At 54.8% G+C, this 24,837-nt stretch overlaps 2 protein-coding genes across 4 annotated transcripts; one reads left to right on the top strand and one right to left on the bottom strand.

Annotated features, from left to right (window-relative positions):
- Positions 1 to 401: 401 nt before the first annotated feature.
- On the bottom strand, positions 402 to 6,379 carry LOC131393636 (ficolin-1-like). Its single transcript, XM_058524700.1, is given in 13 exon segments — positions 402 to 652; positions 779 to 790; positions 793 to 912; positions 1,043 to 1,172; positions 1,535 to 1,719; positions 1,802 to 1,837; positions 2,708 to 2,743; positions 3,202 to 3,315; positions 3,533 to 3,563; positions 4,360 to 4,493; positions 4,644 to 4,737; positions 4,973 to 5,092; positions 6,362 to 6,379. Coding segments are annotated over 13 exon segments (1,281 nt in total).
- On the top strand, positions 4,156 to 24,675 carry LCN15 (lipocalin 15). 3 transcript variants are annotated; one of them, XM_058524523.1, is made up of 7 exons: positions 4,156 to 8,701; positions 19,314 to 19,453; positions 19,532 to 19,602; positions 19,829 to 19,939; positions 20,680 to 20,781; positions 21,041 to 21,106; positions 22,801 to 24,675. In XM_058524523.1, exons 1-6 carry the CDS (start codon positions 8,627 to 8,629, stop codon positions 21,073 to 21,075), a joined length of 534 nt encoding a protein of 177 aa, XP_058380506.1. In that variant the 5' UTR covers positions 4,156 to 8,626; the 3' UTR covers positions 21,076 to 21,106; positions 22,801 to 24,675. The 3 variants fall into 3 exon arrangements, with proteins under 3 accessions (XP_058380506.1, XP_058380507.1, XP_058380505.1); XM_058524524.1 differs by lacking the exon at positions 4,156 to 8,701 and adding an exon at positions 15,334 to 18,934; XM_058524522.1 differs by lacking the exon at positions 4,156 to 8,701 and having other exon boundaries at positions 18,967 to 19,453.
- The last annotated feature ends 162 nt before the right edge of the window (positions 24,676 to 24,837 follow it).

Raw genomic sequence — 24,837 nt, 5'->3', positions numbered from 1 at the left:
ATGCTGTGGCTGCTTCCTCCTCCCTGGTGCTCTGGGAAGTGACACTGGAGGTCAAGGTGGTCTCGGTGGCCCTCTGGGTCTGGACCCAGAGGCCGCAGGCATGCCTGGGCCCTCCCTCCACTTACCGAGCGCCTCCCCGGCCTCGGCTTCCGGGGAGGCCCTCTGAGGGGATTCTTGGGGCCGCACACTTTGCTTCTCTGACCTTTATTAATGCCACGTATGTGGTGTCCTTGCACACGTGTGCCAGACCATGCAGGGGGAGGGGGTGGGCAGTGCAAGGGGAGATGAGGGGGCCTGGCACAGAAAGCACTGGCCTGGGGACTGTCTGTCCGTGTCTCCACATGGCCTGCGTGTGGCTGCAGAGTGGGGGGCGTGCTGTAAGCAGCTGCTCCTCTCCCAGCCTAGGCTGGCCGGATCTTCATCTCCGAGACCTTGTAGGAGTAATTGTGGCCCTGGCCAGACTGCCAGTTAATGCTGTCCGCACAACTCTTGTGGGTGCCGGGCAGGTACTGGCCATTGAGGTTGGAGAGGTGGCAGTCATAGTACTACCAGGCCCCCTTGAACAGGGATGCACAACTGAACTGGCTGTTACTGTCATTGTCCTGGTCGTAGGTTGTGAACGGCTTGTTCCTATGGCTCCCCAAGGAGTCCCCTGGGAAAGACCAGCTCCCTCAGCTCCCCGGGCCCAGCAGAGCCCCATCCTGGGCCAGGCGGGGTGCAGCTTGTGGGACCCCTTCCACACCCCTGACAAGGGCCTTGAGTGTTCCTGTGGAACTACCTGCAGTCCCCCAAGAAACGGCCCCAGGACCAGCTTGTACTTCTCCTCTTCTCCAGACAGCTGGAAGGAGCTGTATTTGGCATAAGAAGTTCCACCTTCGAAATCCTTCAGGTTGACCTGGAGCTCCTGGTTCCCTGGCCGCCCTGTGGGAAGGAGGGGAAGGGAATAGTGAGGCACAGGCCTGGTAGGCAGGGTCTGGGCACGTGGGTGGCATCTCTCTTGGTGGGAAGCCTGGCACCGGGCCCAGAGCTCCACCCTACTCACCTCCAGCTGTGAGCCAGTGCAGGTGATCATTGCCCAGCCAGAACTCCGTGCCCAGGTGGCCAAAGCCTCTTTTGTAGGACTCCCAGTCCCGGAAGAAATCCACGGAGCCGTCTATGCGTCGCTGGAACACCTGTGGGGCGAGAGTCTGGGGTCTTGAGGAGCAGGGACCATGGGGGCACGGGCCCAGGTCCTGCATACCTACCCCCCACCCACCGTCATCCCCGTGTGGAAGAACCGTTACTGGAGGAGGGCACGATGCTGAGAAGCAGGTGGTGCAGGCAAGTGCCAGGGAGGCAGCACGGATGCCCAAGGAGGAGGGCTCTGCCAGGTGCACCAGGAGGGTCTCCCACCCATTCGCTCCCGTGCACTCACATGGATTCTGGTCCACATGTGCTGGGGCTCTCCTGCTTGGAGGCGCTGCCTTTTCTCTGCCCATTCTGCTGTCTGCAGTCTCGCTGTGGCAAGCCAGCCTCGGGTGCCCCATGAGGTCACAGTCCAGCCCCCGCCATCCACGTCCAGGTCGCAGAGCACGGTCAGCGGCTGGCAGTTGGGGAGGTAGATGGTGTACCAGCCGGTCAGGGAGCCCCCCTGGGCCAGCACGTCCTTGCAGCTCCGGGCCCATGCAGGGCAGGGAAGGGGCTGGGGGTGCAGTCCCAACTCGGGGAGGCTCGGCCCGCCTGGCAGTTGTGTGGGGGAAAGCAGAAGGCCAGGGTGGCCCTCTGGACGTGTGGGGGGTGGGCAGGGGCTGGGGTCACTCACCTTGCTGGCACAGCGCGGCCCACAGCTCCTTCTTCCCTGGGCAGGAGACACAGGTGCCTTTCTCTGTGTCTGTCCCCTCCCCTCCACAGACACTCAACCCCTGGGGCACCCTCAGGATTGATACCCCAAAGCCCACCTTTACCCCTGCACAGACCAGCTGCCAGGTCCCCATCAGCACTGACCTCCACCCCACCCCCCCACCTGCTCCAGGCTCCTCTGGGGGCCTCTGGCCACCCCCTGGGGCTCTGTGACCCTCTCCAGAGTCATGACCTGGTCATGCTGGCCTGGGGGAAGTGGGTGGGCCCCCAAGTCAGTTTGGCCCCAAGGCTGGGATGGTGGGCTGGTGCCGGTGAGCTCTCCCTCCAGGGTCTCCTTGGGCCCCAGGGCCCTTCTGTTCTCCTGTTTCGAGCCCACCCACAGGGTCCCGGGACCTCGAAGTGCAAGGTGAGGGATGCACGCGCTTTCTGGGAGACTCTGGTCTGGGAATGTTCTCACCCAGCAAGGCCGCAGCCCCCTTGGAACCTTTCTCCCCTGGAGAGAGACAGGGTGCCAGCTTGGTCTCTGGAGCTGGGCTCCCCCCACCCGAGCCCCCTGCCTTGTCCCCCTAGCACCCAGCCTCCTGTCTGGGCTGTGAGCCCCCCAGCACTCTGACATGCAGAGTGAGGCCTGGGCATGGGTCGGGGGGCTGGCTGCAGGCCCTTCCCAGGGGTGCTCCTCTGCATGCCTCCCCAGGTGCACCTCTGGGGGGGTGCTGCTGGGGGTCCCCACCACATGGACTAGAAGGGGTCCTCCCTTCTCTGTCCTCAAGGCTCCCATTAGAGCCCACGAGACCCCAACCCAAGATCTCTCCACCTGGAGCTCCCCCTCCTGTCCCCTCCTGGGAGTAGCCTTGGCCACCAGGCTCACCTCTGTCTCCGGGGGTCCCAAGAGCTCCTCGCTCTCCTGTGGGCAGAAGGGGCGTGTCTCACAGTGCAGACCCTGCTGAGGAGCTGGTGCCTGGCCCCACGAGGGGTGCCCTCTCTGCCCCTGCAGGCTGTGTGGGTGTGCCTGTGGGTGCACCCGAGTGTGTATGCGTGTGTGGATGTGGAGGGGTGGCGGGAGGACCCTCGCACACCTCGCCTACTGGGAAGTGGTGGAGTGGGACGGAGCTGGCCAGAACCTGGGCGGAGGACGGTGTGGAGGATGGAGTGCAGCTGCCCTGCTCTCCTGCATCCTGCTAGACTCTGGGCAGAGAGGCCAGGACGCCCCTGTTCCCTTAGCTCCCGGCCGGCCCCATCTTCCCTGGGCTGCCTGGGGGCCCCCGCGCTCCTGCAAACACAAGGGCTCGATTGGACCCCATCCCCTGGGTGAGAGAGGAGGCAGAACAACCCCTGCGCTCCCCCCCGCCGCCAGGCACCCACCTCTCCCACCAGGGGCGCCTGGTTCCCCTTTGGGCCCCGGCAGGCCAGGAGAGCCAGGGCAAACCTGGACGACGGTCATCTTGTCCGGGGCCCCCAGACCCACGATCTTCACTTCTGCACGCAACAGGGGAGGGTGGGCTGCAGGCCAGTGCCCCGCCCCTCCCCCGGCACCCCCGGGGGGCCATCCTGTGCCAGCCCACACCCCATTCTCCTGTCCCCCCCACCACCTGCCTCCCACGCGTCCATACCGGAGGGTGTGCTTATGCTGTGTGCACATGCGGTGTGCGTCTGCGTGTGTGTGAGCTGATATATCTGAGCAGTCTCCTCTTACCTGGACAAGTGCCTCCCTCCTGGCCCAGGGCCTGGGACGGGGAGAGACAGAGGAGAGGCACCAGGGTCCAGAGGGCAGGCCACCCCATTCCTCTGTGCACGCCGCTCCCTGGTTCCATACCTGAGTCCCTGAGGCGTCCTGCTGGCTAGTGAGGTGCAGGGATGGCCCCTCCCCTGCCTGGCCGAGCCCTGCTCCAGCGTGGGTGGGTCTCCCATTCCTCACAGCTCAGCTTTTCTCCACAGAAATGGAACCCAGGTCAAGTGCAAACACACCACTTCCTCCACCTCTCCCGTCTGCAGTCTGTGCCCCAGTGTCCTTCCCAACAGACGGGCACAGCACCCCCCACCCCCCCACCCCACCCCAACCCACCCAGGGTCCTTCCTAGCATCACACATGCTGTGCTCAGGGTGATGCTGGCTCGGATAAGAGGATGTGAGGACACCCTCCCCTGTTCCTTCCCCCTTCTCCTCTCCCTCCCCCCTTTCCTCCTCCCTCCTCTCTTCCCCTCTCTCTCCTCCTTCACCCCTCCCCCTTCTCTCCTCCTCCTCTTCCTCCTCCTCCTTCCTCTTCTCCTTATTCTCATTCTTAGTGAGGCTGCCCCAGTGAACCTGCAGGCCCGTCACAAGGGAGGATCCCCAAAGCCAGAGGCTGGCTCCAGGCGGGAAGCGTGGCCCTGAGCCCCAGCAAGTGCCGGGAGCGTGCTAAGAGCTCTTGGCCGCTTGCCATCCAGCGCGTGAGGTGCTGCCCTGGGTTAGTGAGAGGAGCGGGCACAGAGGGCCTGGCTGCTGGGCGCTGGGGGAGCTGGGGCTGGAGCCAGGTCGGCCTACGTCCTGCCCACCACACAGGCTACAGCCAGTGAGTGGGGTGCTGGTGAGGACCCAGGGGCAGGAGCATTTGAGGGCCAGCTGCCTGGCTGTGGATCCCAGGTGGGGGTGGCCACAGGAGCCATACACCGAGCCCCCTGTGGAGGTGCCCCCCGGGGTGCAGCAGAGGTGCTTGCCCTGCCCCCCCAGCAGAGCCCTCTGTCCGCGACTGGCTCGCCTGCCTCTGCTCCCGGCTCTCCCTGCTGGGGTCCAGCCTTGGCTCTGGCTGGTCTCTGGGCACCTGCCACCTCCAGAGCTCCGGATGGAGGCCCTGTGCTGGCGGTGGTCAGTGGTAGTCTGGTGGCCATCCCCCGAGGGTGTGGAGGCTGTGGGCCCAGTAGCCTGACGGGGGGCAGGGAGAGGGTTAGAGCCCCCAAGTCCTTTCCTGGGCACCCAGAGACGTGAAGGGTGTGTGGGCCCCGTCTCTGCCTTGCCCTGGGGTCTCCCTGACCTGCAGGCAGTGTGGGTTGGGTGGGCTCTGTGCGTTCCCCCTGTGGCGATAGGTGGGAATTCAAGGGACACCACCCTGGGAGCGAGACTGGCCCATCTGCGGGGTGAGGGCCCCCACCCCGCCCACCTGCAGCAGGCAGGAGAAGGGGTGAGGGAGAGACAGCAGGGAGGGCTCCTGCTGCCCGGCCCCTTCAGCCAGGTGGAGTCTGGTGAGGCTCCACGGGCTGCCTGTGATCAGGACTGTCTCCTGGACGCCAAGTGGGGAGAGGGTTCTCTATGAGGGGCCCCATGGCCGCTGACCCTAGGAGCTGCTGTGGGCACTCTGTCCTGCCCAGAAGAGCGGTCTACAGCTGGAGCGTGCCTCTCCAGAGTTGGGACCAGGTCCAGGGCCAGAGTCCGGGGGGCTGGGTGTGTCAGTGTCGCCTCCCTCTTTTTGTTTGCATCCTCCTGGGGCCCACTCCTCCTGCCTCCTGCCCAAGTCCCCGGATATGCCTGAGCATTCACGCTGGATTCTGCCCTGTCCACTCTGGGAGTCAGTCCTGACCCCAGATGACAACGCCCAGCTCTGGGGCAGGGAGATGGGAGGGGAAGGTGGCCAGGGCAGCCTGTGACGGACAGCGGATGGCCGGTGGGCGAGGCCCATCAACCCCTGTGACTATCAGCCCAAATGGCCAGGACTTGGTCAATAACTGGGAACTTCCCTAATTTCTGTCCCTGCCTCCAATTTAGGACCAACGGGAGAAAGCCACATATGCCCTCCAACCAACCGCATGGAGGCCTGCTTGTTCCCATTGGGTGGTCTTCATTTATTTCCACCGTCATAATTTCTCTTTTACGTTTTGTTTTGGTTATTAAAAAAGAAATTCTAAATATTCCTACAGAAAATCGATCAATCTTTATTTTACCATTTCTGATTTTCTTAACCTCGGTGCATGTCAAATTAATTTTTTTCTACCAGCATTGTTACAATTTCAGTTTCATGATCTATCTGGAATTTATTTTGATGTAAGAAGTGAGATAATGATCTAGCTATGTGTGTGTTTTCTAAATGGTCCCTAATGGTTGGCAGTTTTATTTAGCGGGTGTTCAAATTGTCTCCACAGATTTGAAACATCTGCTTCATCATATGCTGAATGCCCCTGTCATTTGTTTCTATTCTCATTTTTCTAGATTCTTCCATTATTCTATTTATAAATCATACCATGTTCCTACTGGCTATGATTTTATCACAGGTTTTATCACAAGTTTTCAGGTCTTGTAGAACTAGTTGTCTGTTTCTACTTTTCCTTTGCAGAATTTTTTAGCTTTTTCATATGAAATTAGAGCAATTTTTTCTAGTTAAAATTTTTAAAATTGGAATTCCATGAAACTTATAGATGTTGAAAGTTATAGATAACGTGTGTTTTTTTTTAGGATTATCACTGGAATAAACATTTGACGAGCTGCTTTTCCAACATCGGCCCAGCCCTGACCCTTTCCTGGAGGGACCCTGACCCTTTCTTGGAGGGACCCTGACCCTTTCCTGGAGGGACATGGCGGGCACACTTGCATTAGGAGAAAGTGAGGAGTTTGTTTACAAAGAAACTATTTATCCAGACATGGGTGGGGTGTAAGGGAGCCCCCAGGGCCAGGGCAGGTACGGAAGGCCCAGAGCAGCAACGCTGACTGCCCCCAGGTCAAAGGGTAGAGGGGAGGGCACAGAGGAGAACTCTGTAGATGAGGCCCCTCCAAGAGACCAGAGACCTTAGGGTGGGGGACCTGGCCAGCACAAGGTGACCTGGGTTTCCCCCCTCCCATCTCCTGCAGGGGCTCCCCATGGCTGAGCCCAACTGGGCAGGGGGCAAGGGGGCCCTCGACATCATCCACATAGGTTGGTCTTCCTCTGTGGTCAGCAGGGTGGAGGGAGGGAAGAACTGGAGGTTCTTTCTCCTCTTCTGAGGGCAGTTTTCTTGGATTAAGAAATGCCCTCAGGGGCACGGAGCGGTGCCAGGAACCTGACATCTGACTCTAAGCTGGGCCACACCTCTTGGGGACAGGGCTGGGCCTGGGGGAGATGGACGGCAGCCTTGGCCAACCAAAGTCAGTGGGAGCTTGCTGGAAAGATAACAGGGCTCCCAGATTAGCAGGAGAACTGAATGTGGTGGTAGCTGGGGCAGCTCCCTGGGCTGGTGAGCAGGAACCTGAACAAGAGCCTCAGAAAGGAAGCATTGTGTCAGGGGCCATGCTGGGGGCACAGAGCTCCAACCAGCCCCTGAGTCCTGACCCTCTTCCCCTCAAGGCTCACATCCCAGGGAGGGCCTCCTCCGGGCTGGGACTGGGGAATGTTCTGCCTGCTGGGTGGCAGCCCCACCCACCTGTGCCCTCAGCCTTCATGGCCTGCTGCCGTGCGCCTGGGCAGGGAAGAGGCACAGGCAGCCAGGTAGATCCCACCTCACCCAGTGGCACCCATGCCAGGCTGACAGTGGTGGGTGCCCTGAGCGTGGCACGGGGGCAGGCCTGCTGCTGCCTGAAGGCCCCTCCCCGGCCCAGCATCCGTCCCCATGAGTTGGCCTGTCTGGGGAAGGGCACTTGGAGGAGCTCTGGTTCCCGCCTCCTGGGTAGTTGTCCTTCAGCCAGGCTGGGCGGGGAGCTCACCCTCCCAGAAGCTCGGGGGTCCTGGCTCACGGGAGGCTGCGTCCCTTCCCCTCCTCTCGCCTGGAGCTCCGGGAATGCCCAGGTGTCCCTGCCTCCCTCTCTGCCTCCCTCTGAGAGGGGAGGAGGTGGCCTCTCCGTGGCCGTGGCCTTCCTTGACCCTTAGCAGGGCCTCTCTTCCTCCGCCCGCAGGTGGGGAGCACCCCGTGGGGAATCTGTCTGATTCTGCCTCTGCCCAGGAGGGGTCCCACAAGTGTGTTGACCTTAAAAATAAAACAGCCAGTTATTTCACCAGCAAGATGGGTTTACTCGGGAATACAGAGGAACTGCGACTCGAGGGACGAGAGGCTGCAGCAAACACCACAGGCAAGGCCAGCAAACAGAGGAGAGGAGCGTCCCTTTACAGAGAGGAAGGAGGGCGTTGGGAGGGGCTATCTGAAGGAAGTCCACTGGAGGAGAGCGGGAGTTCAGGGTGGTGACGGCTTCTCACTGGCTGAGCTGTGGGGTCCTGGGTTTCCTACAGGAGAAGCAGGTACGTCTCTCCTGTTGGGGCTGGTAATTGACCATCTTCCTGTGGTTGACATGAGTGGTGCTGCTGAGAGCTCCCCCTTCTGGCCTCCCCACTCCATTGTGATGAGGTTTCCCTATATTAATTTTCACAAGTGTTTGCTGGGGAAGAAAAGACCAGGGCGTGGTCCCAGTTTCAGAGAGGCCACCTCCCCTGCGTCTTTCACATCAGGCTGGACCAGCCCTGGCTGACTGTACCACGGGCTTGGCTGCCCTCAGGCACTGCCAGGGTGTCGAGGCTAGGCTGACCTGGGCCCTGCAGGCCTTCCCTGGGTGCCTCCGGTGGCAACTAGCTGCACCTGGGGCAGCCCTGGGCTGAGAGCTGCTTAGGAGGGCCAGGCCAGCCCCTGTTGCATGCCCACCCAGCCCTGTAGCCCTGGGGTCAGAGGCCGGGCAGGGAGAGTGCCTGAGGCACTCAGGGTGAAGGCCGGCTCCTTCCTTCACCGGCTCTTCCCAAGGGAACTGAGAGGGAAACAAAGTCAGCTGCTGTCCAGCAGTGACGTCTGCCCAGTGCCCACCAATCGGTGGGGGCTCTGCCTCATGAGGCCAACTAAGAACACCCCACCCCCTCAGCCTGGGGGTCATGACATCCCAGGAGGTGAGCACGTGGGGAGACAGGTCTGGTCACACCTGGACTGCAGCACCTGATCAGCACAAGGTATGGCCCCATCTTCTTCTTTATTTATTTTATTTTTTATTTTGTTGAGATCATATTGCTTTATAACATTGTGTAATTACAGGTTACGTTATTATATATCAGTTTCTGTATAGGCTGCATTGTGCTCACCACCAGTAGTCTAATTTTTATGCGTCACCATACATATGTGCCCCTTTAACACTTTCGCCCACCCCCCCCACCCCCTTCCCCTCTGGTAATCACTAATCTGTTCTCTTTATTCATGTGTTTGTTTATCTTCCACATATGAGTGAAATCAAATGGCATTTGTCTTTCTCTGTCTGGCTTATTTTGCTTAACATAATACCCTCAAGGTCCATCTGTGTTGTTGCAAATGGGACTATTTTGTCTTTTTTATTGTTGCGTAGTATTCTGGTGTGTGTGTGTGTGTGTGTGTATACTACATCTTCTTTATCCATTTATCAGTCGATGGATGCCTGGATTGCTTCTGTGTCTTGGCTATTGTGAATAATGCTGCGATGAATATAGGGGTGCATAAGTCTCTTTCACTTGTTGATTTCATGTTCTTTGGATAAATACCCAGCAATAGAATAGCTGGATTGTATGGTTTTTCTATTTTTAATTTCTTGAGAAATCTCCATACTGTTTTCCATAGTGGCTGCACCAGTTTGCATTCCCACCTGCAGTGTATGAGGGTTCCCTTCTCTCCACATCCTCTCCAACACTTGTTATTTCTTGTCTGGTCAATTATAGCCATCTGACAGGCGTGAGGTGATATCTCATTGTAGTTTTGATTTGTATTTCCCTAATAATTAGTGATGTTGAACATCTTTTCATGTGCCTGTTGGCCATCTGTATATCTTCTTTGGAAGAATGTCTGTTCGTATCCTCTGCCCATTTTTTAATCTGTTTTTTTGTCTTTTTGTTGTTGAGCTGTATGAGTTCTTTATGTATTTCAGAAATTAATCCCTTGTCAGATATATGATTTGCAAATATTTTCTCCCAGTTGATGGGTTGTCTTTTCGTTTTATTCATGGTTTCCTTTGCCTTGCAGAAGCTTTTTAGTCTGATGTAGTCCATTTGTTTATTTTTTCTTTTGTTTCTCTTATCTGAGTAGACATGGTATTCAAAAAGATACCGCTAAAACCGATGTCAAAGAGTGTACTGCCTATATTTTCTTCTAGGAGTTTTATGGTTTCAGGTCTTACATTCAAGTCTTTAATCCATTTTGTATGGGGTAAGATAATAGTCTACTTTCATTCTTTTGAGTATGGCTGTCCGATTTTCCCAACACCATTTATTGAAGATACTTTCCAGAACATTGTATGTTCTTGGCTCCTTTGTCAAAAATTAACTGTCCGTAGATGTGTGATTTTATTTCTGGGCTTTCAGTTCTGTTCCATTGATCTGTGTGTCTGTTTTGGTGTCAGTACCACGCTGTTTTGATTACTATAGCTTTGTAGCATATTTTGAAGTCAGGGATTGTGATGCCTCCAGCTTTGTTGTTTTTTCTCAGGATTCTTTTGGCTATTCAGGGTCTTTTGTTGTTCCATATAAATTTTAGGATTCTTTGTTCTATTTCCGTGAAGAATGTCATTGGGACTCTGATTGGGATTGCATTGAATCTGTACATTGCTTTGGGTAATATGGACATTTTAACTATGTGTATTCTTCCAATCGATGAACATGGAATATCTTTCCATTTCTTTATGTCTTCTTCGATTTCTTTCAACAATGTCTTATAGTTTTCAGTATATAGGTCTTTCACCTCCTTGGTTAAATTTATTCCTAGATATTTTATTGTTTTTGTTGCGATTGTAAATGAGATTGTATTCTTGACTTCTCTTTCTGCTAGTTGATTATTTCTAATAGTTTTCTGGTGGATTCTTTAGAGTTTTCTATATGTAGAATCATGTCATCTGCAAACAGCGAGAGTTTTACTTCTTCCTTTCCAATTTGGATGCCTTTTATTTCTTTTTCTTGCCTAATTGGTCTGGCCAGAACCTCCAGTACTATGTTGAATGAGAGTGGTGAGAGTAGGCACCTTTGTCTTGTTCCTGTTCTCAGAGGGATGGCTTTCAGTTTTTCCCTGTTAAGTATGATGTTGGCTGTGGGTTTGTCATATATACCCTTTATTGTGTTGAAGTACTTTCATTCTATACCCATTTTATTGACAGTTTTTATCATAAATGGATGTTGGATCTTGTCAAATGCTTTCTCTGCATCCATTGAGATGATCATGTGGTTTTTATTCCTCGTTTTGTTAATGTGGTGTATCACATTGATTGATTTGCGGATGTTGAACCGTCCCTGCGTCCCTGGTATAAATCACCCTTGATCATGGTGTATGATCCTTTCAATGTATTGTTATATTCAATTTGCCAATATTTTGTTGAGGATTTTTGTATCTATGTTCATCAGCGATATTGGCTTGTAATTTTCCTTCTTCGTATTGTCCTTGTCTGGTTTTGGTATCAGGGTGATGTTGGCCTCATAGCATGAATTAGGAAGCATTCTATCTTCTTCAGTTTTTTGGAATAGTTTGAGAAGGGTAGGTATTAAATCTTGTTTGAATGTTTGGTAGAATTCTCCAGAGAAGCCATCTGGTCCTGGACTTTTGTTTTTGGGGAGGTTTTTGATTACTATTCCAATCTCTTAACTTGTGATTGGTCTATTCAGATCCTCTGTTTCTTCTTTATTCAGTTTTGGGAGGTTGTATGAGTCTAAGAATTTATCCGTTTCTTCTAGGTTGTCCAATTTGTTGGTGTATAGTTTTTCATAGTATTCTCTTATAATCCTTTGTATTTCTGTGGTATCCATTGTAATTTCTCCTCTTTCATTTTTAATTTTATTTATTTGCGCCTTCTCTCTTTTTTTCTTAGTGAGTCTGGCTAAGGGTTTGTCAATTTTGTTTACCTTCTCAAAGGACCAGCTCTCAGTTTTATTGATCCTTTCTGTTGTTTTTTTAGTCTCTATTTCATTTATTTCTGCTCTAATTTTTATTATTTCCCTCCTTCTACTTACTTTTGGCTTTGTTTGTTTTTCTTTTTCTAGTTCTGTTAGGTGTAGTTTAAGATTACTTATTTAGGATTTTTCTTGTTTGTTGAGGTGGGCCTGTATTGCTATGAATTTCCCTCTTAGCACCACTTTTGCTGCATCCCATAAGAGTTGGTATGTTGTGTTTTCATGTTCATTTGTCTCCAGGTATTTTTAATTTCTCCTTTTATTTCTTCATTGATCCAATGGTTGTTCAGTAGCATGTTGTTTAGTCTCCACATCTTTGTGACTTTCCTAACCTTTTTCTTGTAGTTAATTTCAGTTTCATAGCATTGTGTTTGGAAAAGATGCTTGATGTGATTTCAATCTTCTTAAATTTATTGAGGCTTTTACCCATATGTTTCCCGACATATGGTCTATCTTTGAGAATGTTCCATGTGCACTTGAGAAGAATATGTATTCTGCTGTTTTTGGCTGGAAGGTTCTATATATATCTATTATGTCCATCTGGTCTAGTAGTTCATTTAAGGCCACTGTTTTCTTGTTGACTTTCTGTCTGGATAATCTATCCATCGATGTAAGTGGGGTGTTAAGGTCCCCTACTATTATTGTGTTCCTGTCAATTTCTCCCTTTAGGTCTGTTAATAGTTGCTTTATGTACTTTGGTGCTCCTGTGTTAGGAGCATATATATTCATAAGTGTTATGTCTTCTTGGTGGAATGTCCCTTTTATCATTATATACTGCCCCTCTTTGTCTCTCATTGTCTTTTTTATCTTGAAGTCTGCTTTGTCTGCTATACATATGGCAACACTTGTTTTCTTTTGCTTGCCATTTCCTTGGAGTATTGTCTTCCATCCCTTCACTCTGAGCCTGCGATTGTCTTTAGAGTTGAGATGTATTTCCTGGAGGTAGCATATTGTTGGCTCTTGTTTTTTAATCCATCCAGCCACTTTGTGTCTTTTGGTTGGAGAATTCAATCCATTTACATTTAGAGTGATTATTGATATCTGAGAGCTTCATACTGCCATTTTATCTCTTGTTTTCTGGTTCTATATTTCCATTGTTTCTTTTCTCTTGTATTTCTGACTGCCATTTCAGTTTGGTGGTTTTCTGTGATGGTTTTCTCTTTATTTAAGATTTGTGGCTCTGCTCTGATTTTTTGTTTAGTGGTTACCATGAGGTTTGTATAAAAGATCTCATAGATGAGATAGTCCATTTTCTGATAGCCTCTTATCTCCATTAGTCTAAGCAGGTTCCATCTTTTTCCTCTTCCTCTTCTGAGTTATTGTTGTCACAAATTATTCTTTTCTGTGTTGTGAGTTTGTGACTAAATTGAAGTGTTTATGGTTATTTTTGATGCTTTCTTTCCCTTTGTCTTTTATGTTATAATTAAGTGTTTACTAACCTATTCTGATATAGAGCTGCAATTTTCTGATTCTATCTGTCTATTTATCTCATTACTCAAGGTTTTGTAAACCTTTGCTTTTTAGTTTCGGATGGGAGGGCTCCTTTAGTTTCTTGTAAGGCAGGCCTAGTAGTGATGAACTCCCTCAGCTTTTGTTTATCTCAGAAAGCTTTTATTTCTCCATCATATCTGAAGGATAGTTTCACTGGATAGAGTATTCTTGGCTGGAAGTTTTTGTCTTTCAGTGTTTTGAATATATCATTCCATTCTTTCCTAGCCTGCACGATTTCTGCTGAGAAATCCGTTGAAAGCCTGATAGAGGTTCCTTTGTAGGTTATTGTCTCTGCCTTGCTGCCCTTAACACTTTTTCTTTGTCATTAACTTTTACCAGTTTTAATAGTGTGTGCCTTGGAGAAGGTCTTTTTGTATTGATGTAATTAGGAGTTCTATTGGCTTCATGTATTTGTAAGTCCAGTTCCTTCCCCAGGTTTGGGAAGTTCTCAGCTATTATTTCTTTGAACAAGCTCTCTCCTCCTTTCTCCCTGTCTTCTCCCTCTGGAATACCTATAATCCTTATGTTGCTTTTCCTAATTGAGTTGGATAGTTCTCAAAAAATTTCTTCATTTGTAAAAAATATTAGTTCTCTCTCCTCTTCCACCTGAAGCAATTCTATATTTCTATCCTCGAATTCACTAATTCTGTCCCCATAATGTCAAATCTATTTTTTATGGATTCCAGATTATTTTTTTATCTCATTTATTGTGTTCTTCATATCCAGAATTTCTGTTCGGTTCTTTTTTAGAGTTTCAGTGTCTTTGGTGAAGTATTCCTTCTGCTCATTAATTTTATTCCTGAGCTCATTGAACTGTCTTTCTGAGTTTTCTTGTAACTCGTTGAGTTTCTTTATGATAATTATTTTGAATTCTGTGTCATTTAGATTGTAAATTTCTGTGAGTTCAGGATTGGTTTCTGGAGACTTGTCATTTTCCTTCTGCTCTGAAGTGTTACTGTAGTTCTTCATGGTGTTTGATCAAGTGATCCTTTGCTGGCACATAGTGGTAGTATCAGGTTGCAGATTCCACCTGCCACCATGGGGGTGGAGACAGGAGTTGTGTTTTCTGATCCCTCCCCGTCTACTGGAAGTAGTGCTGGTAGGGCTTCTCTGTGTTTGTGTGCTGGCTACAGCCGCTTGGCAGGTCATGCACTCATGTGCAGGTGGGACCTCTGTGCTCCATCAGCAGGTTGGTCTGGTGGGGAGCCACTTTGCTTGGCAGTGGACTGACAAAGCTGGTGTGCTAGGTGGTAGGGGAGGGCACTTTCTTTCACATGCATTCTGTTCTGCCCTCATGGGTGGCTCAGCTGAGCTGCTGTGCTTAGTGGGGGCTCCTTCGTGGGGGCTGGGTCACACCACTTGGTAAAGAGCATTCCCATGGGCAGGACTGCTGTGGCACACTGGGCACTCCTGCAGGCCGGGCTGCAACTCTGAAAGCATTCGTGTGGGCCAGGCTGCCCCTGCCTCCTCTTACAGTCATGCTGGCCACTGTGTGAGGACCTGTGACCTAGATTGCTGCCCCTGGGGATAGGGAGGGGTATGCTCACCTCATTCCACTGCCTCCTGGGGATCCAGTTACCCCCTGTTCAGATGCAGGTTGCGTGGATCTCTCAGACGTCCTGTTGTGCTGTGCAGGGAATCCTCTGCTGGTTAATGAATGTCCATTTCATTGTAACTTAATGGTCTGGTTAATGAATGTCCATTTCATTGTAACTTAATGGTGAGAGAGTAAGGCAACAACTCACTCCACCATGATGCTGACATCACTCCTGGCCCCATCTTCTTGGTCAATTAGTGCAAAGTACAATCCCAGCTCTTCTCAGCCAATCAGCAGCATGCACAGTCTAGCCCTCCTCAGCCAATCAGATTAAGATGTGACTGCTGTTCTCAGCCAATTAGAGCAAGGCACCACCCAGCTCTTTGCACCCAATCAGCGCAGGATGTGGCCTATCCCACACTAGGGGCTTCTCAGGTCTGGGCCAGAGAGGGAAGCTGGGTGGGCAGGGCGCAGAGGGTGCTAGAGGGTGCAAAGGTTACCTAAGGGGTGCAGAGAGTGATAGGGCAGCACAAAGAGAAGCGAGGTGGTCCGGGTGCAGAGGGTACCTGAGGGGCTCAGAGGGTGGGGTGGCACAAAGGGTGTGGGGGGGTGCCTGTGAAAAGGCTGCCCTCTGGTGCCCTGGGCCTTCTCTGTGCAGGGAGAAGGGAGTCACCCCTGCCTCCCTGACAGGCCGTCTGTGCCTGAGGCTCTGCTCCCTGGGTCTGTCCACCCACAGACCTTTGTGACCCCAGCTAGAATGGGAGTGGGGGGTATTAATGTGTACTTTCTTTTCCTGAAATTAAGTCTTTGGCATTCTCAGTGCCACAACTTCTGTCCCCTCTGTAAAATGGGGTGGCAGTTGGCACTGGGTTTTATTTCTAACAGCTTTACTGAGATTTAATTCACAGACCATACGGTTGTGAAATTAATACAGTCACGTGTCCTCAATGACTGGGATACGTTCTGAGAAATGCGCAGATTTTGTCGTGGTGTGAACATCATAGAGTGCACTTACACAAAGCTAGGTGGTAGAGCCTACTGCACACCTAGGCTCTAGGACACCAATCTTATGGGACCACCATTGTATATGCAGTCTGATGTTGACCCAAGTGTTGTTATGTGGTGCCTGACTGTATGTAAAGGAAAGCTTGGCTGAATTAAAGTCGGGAAGGCCTGCAGGGTGAGCTCTCACCCCATCACACATCATCAATTACACCAAACAGGAAGAGACTAAGACTTGCATCTTTGACAGGAAGTACAACTACTTTACTACTGAAGGAAGACTTCTCTCCCTGCCCAGCAACAGCCCAGCCAATCAGAAATGCTGCAGCTCAGCCAATCAGAAACGCCACAGCTCAGCCAATGAGAGGCTGTGGCCACCCTGATCTGTTTGTCTCCCCCAGTGGGCTTTCCTTTAGAGCAGCCCCTGCCTCTCCCCCTTTTTCTCCCTCCTTTGTTCTCGGGGCTTGCCTGTGGTTTGCCATAGCAGGCACATCCCGAATGGCAATTCTTTTGGTTATTCCTGAATGACCTCATTTTGAGAAATAACAGGTGAATCTGTTTTCTTAAGCTGACCAGGGCATGCACTTGCCGACACTGCCCTCCAGGGAGCTGAGGCCAGCAGGACGTGATGGAGGCCCTGGTAGCTGGGCCCTGTGCTGGACACTGCAGGGGAGGGGACAGGAGGCTCTTACTGACCCAGCATGCTGCCCTGGGCCTGGGGTGTCAGTTGCACCCATGCACAAGGCAGGCCAGACAGGGCTGCAGTTGCTGTCGAGATCTCGGTTTTTAGCAGCCCTGCAGGTCAAGGAGACTTCATTCCTTCACTCCCTCGTTCATTCACAATATTAACTGAGCCCCTTCCTCGTGCCAGGCCCTCTGTTAGGGGCTGGGGAAACAAGTGAACCGGCTGCATCCAGCTCATGCTGTCACGGAGTATACAGTGTGCAGGGAGAGTAGACAGTAAATAAACACAGGAGAAGACACGGCTTATGCTTAATATCGCGAGAAAACGGACTAGGGTTTGGGCGAGGCTGCCCAGAGGAGACAGAGGCGAGGTGGGGCCGAGGGAGAAGGACGTTCTGGGTGTGGGGGCTGGAGGGGGCCAGAGGGCCCCTGGGCAGGAGGGCATAAGCAAGAGGCCTGGGGCGGAGCTGACCGCTGGGGTGCCGGGCGAGGTGTAGGGGTGGGACTGAGTCTGGGTTTTATGTTAGGAACTATGATGACTCAGGAGGATTTTAAGCAGGGATGTATCAGATTTATGCTTTATAAGGTTCACTCGAGACACTGTGTGGAGAGTGGACTTTGGGGGATGAGAGGGGCGTGGGAAGGCCGGGAGATGACCAGGCCGCATCAAAGACTCCTGGTAGAGAGTCCCCAAACCAAGGCCAGGGGCCTGCTGGTGGTGGGTGTATTCTCGGCAGTAGGGCAGCTGCCCCTCACCTCTGAGGCTCAGTGCTTGCTGAGGGTCCTCAGGGGGTCTGCAGACCATCGGTGTCTGTCCTCTGGTCCTTGCTGACCCAAGGAAGGACTGAGGCCTCGCTCTCACCCAGTGGTCCTGTTGTGGGAGGTCCAGCATCTGTCCTGGCCGCCCCTTTCCCTGGAGCTCTGGGGACTTCACACCCCTTCAGGCTTCCCTGCCCTTCAACCCAAGAGGCAGCATTTAGGGGAAGAGTTTATATATATTTGTAGCTTATATAATTGCCTTTAAAAAATTGAGGTGTAGTTTACACACAGCAAATAGCCATGGAACCACCACAATCCATCACCCCAAAAGTCTCTGCATGCCCCTTTGTTGTCAGCTGCTCTCTCACACAGGCCCTGACGACCACAGAGCGGCTTTCTGTCCCTATGGACTTGCTATTCTAGAATGTCATAGAAAAGGAATCACAGTCTGTCGCCTTTTACACAGGCTTCTCTCACTCATTGAGACGCGTCTGGGATCATCCAGGTTGTTGCGAGAATCTGTGGTTTGTTCCCTGTATCCCTGACGAGTGTCCCATCGCGGGGAGGCCCAGCGCTGTGTTCACCCTTTCACCCGCTGAAGGGCACTGGTTGTTCCACTCCAGAGTGACTGTGAATAAAGGCCCATAAACATCCACGTGCAGGCCTCTGTGCTTTCACTTCTCTTGGGTGACTACCTGCGTGTGCGGTTGTCGAATCGTGCGGTGAATGAATGTCCCACTTCTTAGGAATCTGCCACACTGCCTCCCAGAGTGTTGCCCCATTTTGCCTCCCCCCACCCCAGCAGTGATGGTATTTATTTAAAAAAAGTTTGCTGTCCTGATAGATGTGTAGTCTTGTCGCAAGTGGTTTCAGTTTGCATCTCCCTGTGACTAATGGTGTTGAGCATCTTTCCGTGTGTTTATTTCCCATCTGGATATCTTCTTTGGTGAAATGACTTTTCGAATCCACCAGTTTTTCTTTTTCTTTTTTTTGTGAGTTGTTTGTTTTTTCACTATTGAGTCTTGAGAGTTCTTTATAGATTCAGGATTTAAGTCCTTTATCAGATAGATATGTGTTTTGTAAATATTTTCATGGGAAGGCTCTCACTGCTTTCTATCCAGTGACTCTGGGACCTGAGTGAGAGCTGGCGCCTCCCCAAACCCACAGGAGGCGGCAAGCAGAAGCCTCGGCTCCCCCTACTCCCTCCCCGCTGGGGGCTGAGGGTCTTTCTCCGACCCTGTACCCCCTTCCACTCCAGAGTACCAGTAGTGCTGGCCTCCCTGGGGACCCCTGCCCCTGACTGAGGCCACATACTGATCCTCAAATAGCGTCCCTGGGCGTCTGCCTGCGTGGACACAAGAGGTCACCTGGAGAGGCCTTGCCAGCTCGAGCCCCCACCAGCCCACGGCGCCTTGCCGGCGGCACTCCTGCCTGCATGGTTATGCAACCGGTGATAAGGTGGCTTCAATACCATAATCCACCCTGAAAGTCAGGTGAGAGCCTGGCTCTCTGGAGCCCTTCAGGAAATGACCCTTGGAGCTGGTGGGGACACTGGAGTGACTGTGCCAGACAATGGACAAAGGGGATGGAGTTTCTGGAGCCAAAGTGCCTTCCGCTCCCCCACGTGCTCCTCCGGTGAGCCCAGCTGGTGGGCTGGGCTATAAAGCCGGGCCTGTTGGGGCTCAGACTCGGGCGCCAGGGGCCGGAGGACAGACGTGAGGATGAAGTCTGTCCTGTGGGGCTGGGTCCTGGCACTGCTCTGGGTGTCCGCAGCTCAGGCTGAGGTCCTGGTGCAGCCAGATTTTGATGCCAAAAAGGTACTGGAGGCCTCCGTGCTGTGCCATGGGTGGGGGTTGGGGCTGAGCCCTGCTGGAAACAATAGTGATGACTGGATAATAGTAACTGCACCTTCCGTGGGGCACGTGCCTGGGGCCCGCAAGCCCTTTAGGTTCCCTGTCCAGTTAACCCTGAAACAACCCTGCGTATGGGTCATTACTGACCCATTTCACAGTGGGGCAACTGAGGCTCACTGTGGCCATGCGGCCTGCTCCAGGCAAGTGGCAGAACAGGCCCAGACCCAAGAGATGGACACTCCGGAGACCCCTGGCTGTGTGGCTTCAGATAAGCCTGTTGCTTTGTGCCCCTGGGTCCCAGGGCAGGAAGGGTCCGGCCTGCTGGTCACTGAGCCCCTCACAGTTCTCAGGCCTCTGGTACGTGGTGTCCATGGTCTCCGACTGCAAGGTCTTCCTGGGCAAGAAGGACCACTTGCTGATGTCCACCAGTACGGTCAAGGCCGTGGCAGAGGGCAACCTCAGCGTCCACATGGAGTTCCCTCGGTGAGGCCGAGGGGTGGCTGGGCAGGGGCGGGTGGGCCGGGCAGCGCGGAGAGTGAGCACCAGCATCTGCACCCCCAGGGCTGACGGCTGTAACCAGGTGGATGCTGAGTACCTGAAAGTGGGCTCTGAGGGGCACTTCCGAGTCCCGGGTAGGTCCTGCCCCCTGCCTTCAGGGGCGCCTGGTGTTGCTCTTCTGCGGGGTGACGTGGGCCTGTCTCTCTACCCTGGACTCCTCCAAGTCGCCATCTCCTGCCCCTCCCCTCCGCCCCTCCCCCTCCGCCCCTCCTTTGGCCCAGCAGCAGAGGCCATGTGGGTGGGGGTTGGTGCCTGGGCTCCGGACACTTCCCCATGGCTGTCGGGCCGCCTCCTCCGCAGCCTTGGGCTACCTGGATGTGCGCATCGTGGACACGGACTACAGCTCCTTCGCCGTGGTCTACATCTACAAGGAGCTGGAGGGGGCGCTCAGCACCATGGTGCAGCTCTACAGTGAGGCCCCCCCAATGCCTCCCATCCCCACTGGACCCCCCACCTCGCCCCTCCCCTCCCTATCCCTTCTGGTCTCACCCTTTCAGACCTGCCCCATCTCCTCTCCGGCCCCACCTCCTCACACACTCCCAAGTCTGGGCCCGGCAAGGACCAGGTGGGTGTGGGGGTGGGGGTGGCAGGACCCCACAATGCTTTGGATGGGTGGGGGTTGACTGGAGGGGCCTCTGACGGCCAGGCACTCAGGCTGAAGCTCATGCCCCTCTCTGGCCTCCTGAGGGTGGGGACCCACCCTCCCTTTCTCGGCCCCACCGCCTGAGACCCTGAGCCAGAGCTGAGATCCTATCTTGCTTTAATTTCCTGGGGGCTCGGCAGAGTGAACCAGGGGCTCCCCAAGGTGGAGAGGCTGGGGCGAGGGCCGGGGCTGGCTTTGGGACCTGCAGGTAAAGACGCCTGAGGAGGATGGGGCTCGGGGAACATGGCCTGGGAGAATAGCCAGGCCACCCCAACATCGCGGATGCCCTTGTGTGAATTAGGAAAGGGTGCCCCTCTGGCGGCTTCCAGTCCCCACTGGTCCCTCAGCCAGCCAGGCACTTTTGTGCAGTGTACAACCTGCCCAACCTCTGGTGGCAGACCTGCTGTCAGCCCTCAAGGAAGTGCAGTGAGGCCAGGGGACCACCATCACCCCTTCTCCCTCACCTCTGTGAGCCACAGGGTTCACATGGGCCCCTGCTCTGCCCCAGGCCGGACCCAGGAAGCGAGCCCCCAGGCTGTGAAGGCCTTCCGGGACTTCTACCCCACCGTGGGGCTTCCCGATGACATGATGGTTATGCTGCCCAAGTCAGGTACCCAGGACAAGCCCCACCCCCACCGAGCCCCGCCCCCGACGAGCCCCGCCCTCCGTGGAGCCCCGCGCCCTCCCTCCCCCAGTACACCCTGAGGCAGAGGTTTCGGGAGGTCCCGGAGGAGGGAGAATCTTGGCCCCACCCTCCGGGGGTGGTGGGGCTGTCCCGGGGTCCACAGCGCCCAGGGGTTGGGGGCTGCAGGAAGCCGTGGGCAGGCCCTGCCAGCTCAGCCTCTCGCGGACCGTCCTCCTTCCCACAGATGTGTGCTCCTTGGGGGGCAAGGAGGCACCCTGACACTCCGGAGACCCACCTTGGCCCTTCCCAGGTGGGGACAGCTCCCTCCTCCCTCCCGTTCTCAGGCCCGCGTGCGCTGCCCCTGGCCCCTCTCCGCCTCCTTCTCACCAGCCTCTTGCTCTCCCCGCTGAGAGGGAGATTCCACCGCACCCCACCCCGTTGCTCTGCCTGGCCACTCGCTTGTGCGTCTCAGGCCCCGGCTTACACAGCACCTCTTCCAGGAAGCGGTCCCTGATTTCCTAGGGCTGCCATAACAAATTACCGCAAACTGGGTAGCTGAAAACAACAGAAGTGTGCTCCCTCCATGGTTCTGGAGGCCAGAGGCCCAGAAGCAAGGTGTGGTCAGGGTGAGCCCTTCTGGAGGCTCCGGGAGGGAGTCCTGCTGTTCCAGCTTCTGGTGGTGCCCACAGTCCCTGGCGTTCTTTGGCTGGTAGACGCTCGCTCCGTCTCTGCCTCTGTTGTCACAGGGCCGTCTTCCCTCTGTGTGTCTGTTTCCAGATTTCCCTCCTCTTCTCAGGACACCAGTCATCGGACATAGGGCCCACCCTGAATCCAGTCTGACCTCATCTCAGATCCTTAGCTAATTACATCTGCCAAGACCCTATTTCCAAATAAGGTCACATTCAGAGTTCCAGGTGGACTTGAATTTGTGGGGGACACTATCCAACCCAGTACAGTAGGTCCCTGTAGTCCCTGGCTCACCCCTGGGCCCTGGGCTCTGGGCCCTGCCTTGGAATTGCCTGATCCTCATCCTCTCCCTGAGGGTCCCGTGAGGTGGGAACCACCACCTTCTTGTTCATTGCCATCACAGGGCTAGGTCCCTGGGAGGCCTGGGCTCTTGGGGACACCTTCCCCCAAAGTAGACACCAAGAAACCATCGGGCCCCTTACCCAGGTTCCTCTTGAAGAATTTGGGAGCTTACATAAAATGATAAATAACAGATACAAGATGACAGTCAGCAGCGCGGGGAGGCGACCTTGTGGCCCTTCCTGGCAGGGACAGGCGTTTGCACAGTGGGGCCTCCTCACTACCCTGCAGTTGATGCTCCTCATCCCTCACGTCATCCTGCCCTCCCTGGCTGTCCCCGCTCTTTGCCCAGTGGTGCGCTGGGTGCATTTTAACTTTTCGTGGGTCTAAGTCACGCTGCCCAGCACCCTGCACTGTCTCCCGTCACATGCGTGGTTGTTTCATAAAATCACCGGGTGGGAGGAGAGGGGGTGGCAAATCTTGCCAAATCACCCTCTGGAAGGTTCTACCAGCAGAGTGTGTGAGCCCCATCTTCCGGTTCTGTACCCCACCCCTACGATTTACTAAAAAGACAAAGCAGCTTTTGGGGTAAAGTGCCCACGTGACCACCTCTTGGGGGCTGAGTCTGTGGGCTTTGTCGTGGTTTAGCCGCCATTCTGGGGCTTTCTTGCCATGCCAGCCCCCTCACCGCCAGCCAGTAAGCGAGCGAGGCTCTGGGACCCCGGGGAAGGGGGCAGCGCTAGTGCCGGCCACCTCTAGCCTGGGCCCTCAGGGGAGCAGCGGTGGGTGTGTGCTTCCACATTTGCAGGTTTTGGTGGCAGAATTAGCTAGTGCTGGCCTCGTGGGCAATGTGAACGGGGGGTGGAGTGGGGGGGTTGGGGAGCACCCTGCTGTTTGTGGGGGCAGCTAGGGGCGTCCAGGGAGTGTCTGCTGAGCGCGTGGGCAGATGGAGTGACCACGCCTTTCCTGTCTGTGCAGGACGGGCGGAAGCAGCGGGCCTCGTCACCCCATGTCGTCCAGACCCATGGCCCTCCCGACTCCCACGCCTTGGGCTACACCGCCTCCCACCCCCGTCCTCCCTGGGGTCCGCCTGGGCCTGTCCCTTCTACTCAATAAATGCATTCTGCAGCCCAAAGCTCCTCCTGTTTGGGGAGGCCCTCTGGGAGGGCACAGTGGGCCCTGTCTTGGCCCTGGACTCCTGGGGAGACTGAGGCAGGGAGGTGGGTGTGGAGGGGACTCTGGCCGTTGGGCTCCTCCTGGCTGAAGGGGCAGGAAGCTCCAGCCAAGCTTGGCACCCGTGGGTGCTGCACCCAAGGGCAGCGTCCAGTGCCCACTGGCCCGGCCCCCATGGGTTCTCAGCACCTGTGGGGAAACCGAGGTGCCGGGTGGAGACTGGCCCTGCTGCTGGGGCTCCGCTGTGTGCTCAGCCCCCAGCCGCAGGGACTGGAACAGAACAGCCTAGGGCTGCGGAGGGGGGCTGCTGGGGTTTTCCCTCCCACCTCTGATGTGACCTTGACCTTGGGCCAGGCTGCAGGGCCTGGGATCTGTGCTGACCCTTGTTGAGATGTGGGGGGTCAGGGGAGCCCTCCCTCGGGGCCTGCCACCATTCTCATCTCTGATCTCTGTCAGGTGGTCCTCCCACTAGGAGCTCTGAGTGTCCAGGTTACGTCCGGCGCACACACTTCAAAGGGCCGGGTGTGGGGGGCAGGAAGGCGTTAGAAGTCCTGCTTCATTGCTCATGGGCGCCCTGTAGCCCTTGAGGGGCCGGATCCGGTAGCAGTCAGCCCTGAGGGGCATCTATCCTCATCCCTGCCCCCCACCCCTACCCCCATCAACCAGAGACAGCGAGTGTCCACTGCACTTCCTGTCCTCCCTCTCCTGCCTGTCCCTGGGGGACTTTGGTTCATCAGCCTGGGGCCGGGGTCAGCCCAGTTTTAGAGTCAGCCTGGGGCCGGGTCAGCCTGGGGCTGGGGTCAGCCTGGGGCTGGGGTCAGCCCAGTTCTAGAGTCAGGCTGGGGCCAGGGTCTGCCAGTCCTCAGCCTCCTTGGTCCCCCTGCTGCCCTGCTCTTTGGAAGGTCCCCCTCAGTCTCCGGTGTGCCGGCCAGCTCTCAGCTGCCCTCTCCTAGTTTGACCCCTCACACCTGCCTGACCCTTCCCACTTGCCTGATTCCAACCCTATTTTGTCAGAGGGCAGTGCTGTCTCCAGGATCCAGGATGTCTAGTACCCCTGGTGAGCAGGACCTCCCCTTTAGCTGACCATGCCTGGAGCCACGCCAGGGTGGGCTTTTCTGGCCCAAAGGTGCTGATCTGGGCAGGAGTTGCTTTGCGCACACTTGGAACCCTCTTGGCCACATGACGCCAGTCCCTCTGCTTCGTCATCGTTACAGATGGGGAAACTGAGGCGGGGCAGCTTTCTCTGGGTCACAGGGCTGGAGGGGTCAGAACTGGTGTTCAGGAGGCCCGACTCCGTGTTCACCTCGACACGCTCCTCGTCTGGTCCTGGTCTGGGATAGAATGCGTTGGTGGTGGTGGGGGTCCGGGGCAGAATGAGGAAGAGGTGGGCCCTGGCGTCTCACAGCCTAGGTTCAAACCTGCTGTGGTGGCTGCTCAAGCCCGGCCTCCGTCTCCCAGGCTGGCCCCTCTCACCAGGCCCCTGTGCCTTTCACCTGCTACTCCTTCTGTGGGGAACGTCCTTTCCCACCCAAGCTTCGCCTCCTCCGTGGAGACCTCCCCAGGGAGAGGAAGCCCCCATTCATCTCCCCTACCTGGTGGCGGGACCCCCACTCGGCTCTGTGGAGCCTAGCTGGTGCCATCGCAGACCCTCAGAGTGTTTGCTTGAGGATATCCACCCCATCAGCCTGGGGCTGGGGTCAGCCCAATTCTAGAGTCAGGCTGGGGCCAGGGTCTGCCAGTCCTACATGGGCTGGAGATGTGGTCTCGTGCTGCCCCAGAGGCTGTGGGGGCCTCCTGCTGCTCTCAGGCCCCCAGGCAGACCCCGCTGCAGGGTCCACCGTC

This window comes from Diceros bicornis, chromosome 28, assembly GCF_020826845.1.
Source record: "Diceros bicornis minor isolate mBicDic1 chromosome 28, mDicBic1.mat.cur, whole genome shotgun sequence".
Taxonomy (NCBI): Eukaryota; Metazoa; Chordata; class Mammalia; order Perissodactyla; family Rhinocerotidae; genus Diceros; species Diceros bicornis.
This window is presented reverse-complemented; position numbering and strand designations above follow the sequence as displayed.

Bases quoted from the DNA above. Each gene is read 5' to 3' on its own strand.
- LCN15 (XM_058524522.1), top strand. From the start codon at position 19,155: ATGCGGCCTGCTCCAGGCAAGTGGCAGAACAGGCCCAGACCCAAGAGA. The intron at 19,603-19,828 runs GTAGGTCCTGCC...CCTCCTCCGCAG, and splicing joins GGGGCACTTCCGAGTCCCGG to CCTTGGGCTACCTGGATGTG. The intron at 20,782-21,040 runs GTACCCAGGACA...TCCTTCCCACAG, and splicing joins GGTTATGCTGCCCAAGTCAG to ATGTGTGCTCCTTGGGGGGC.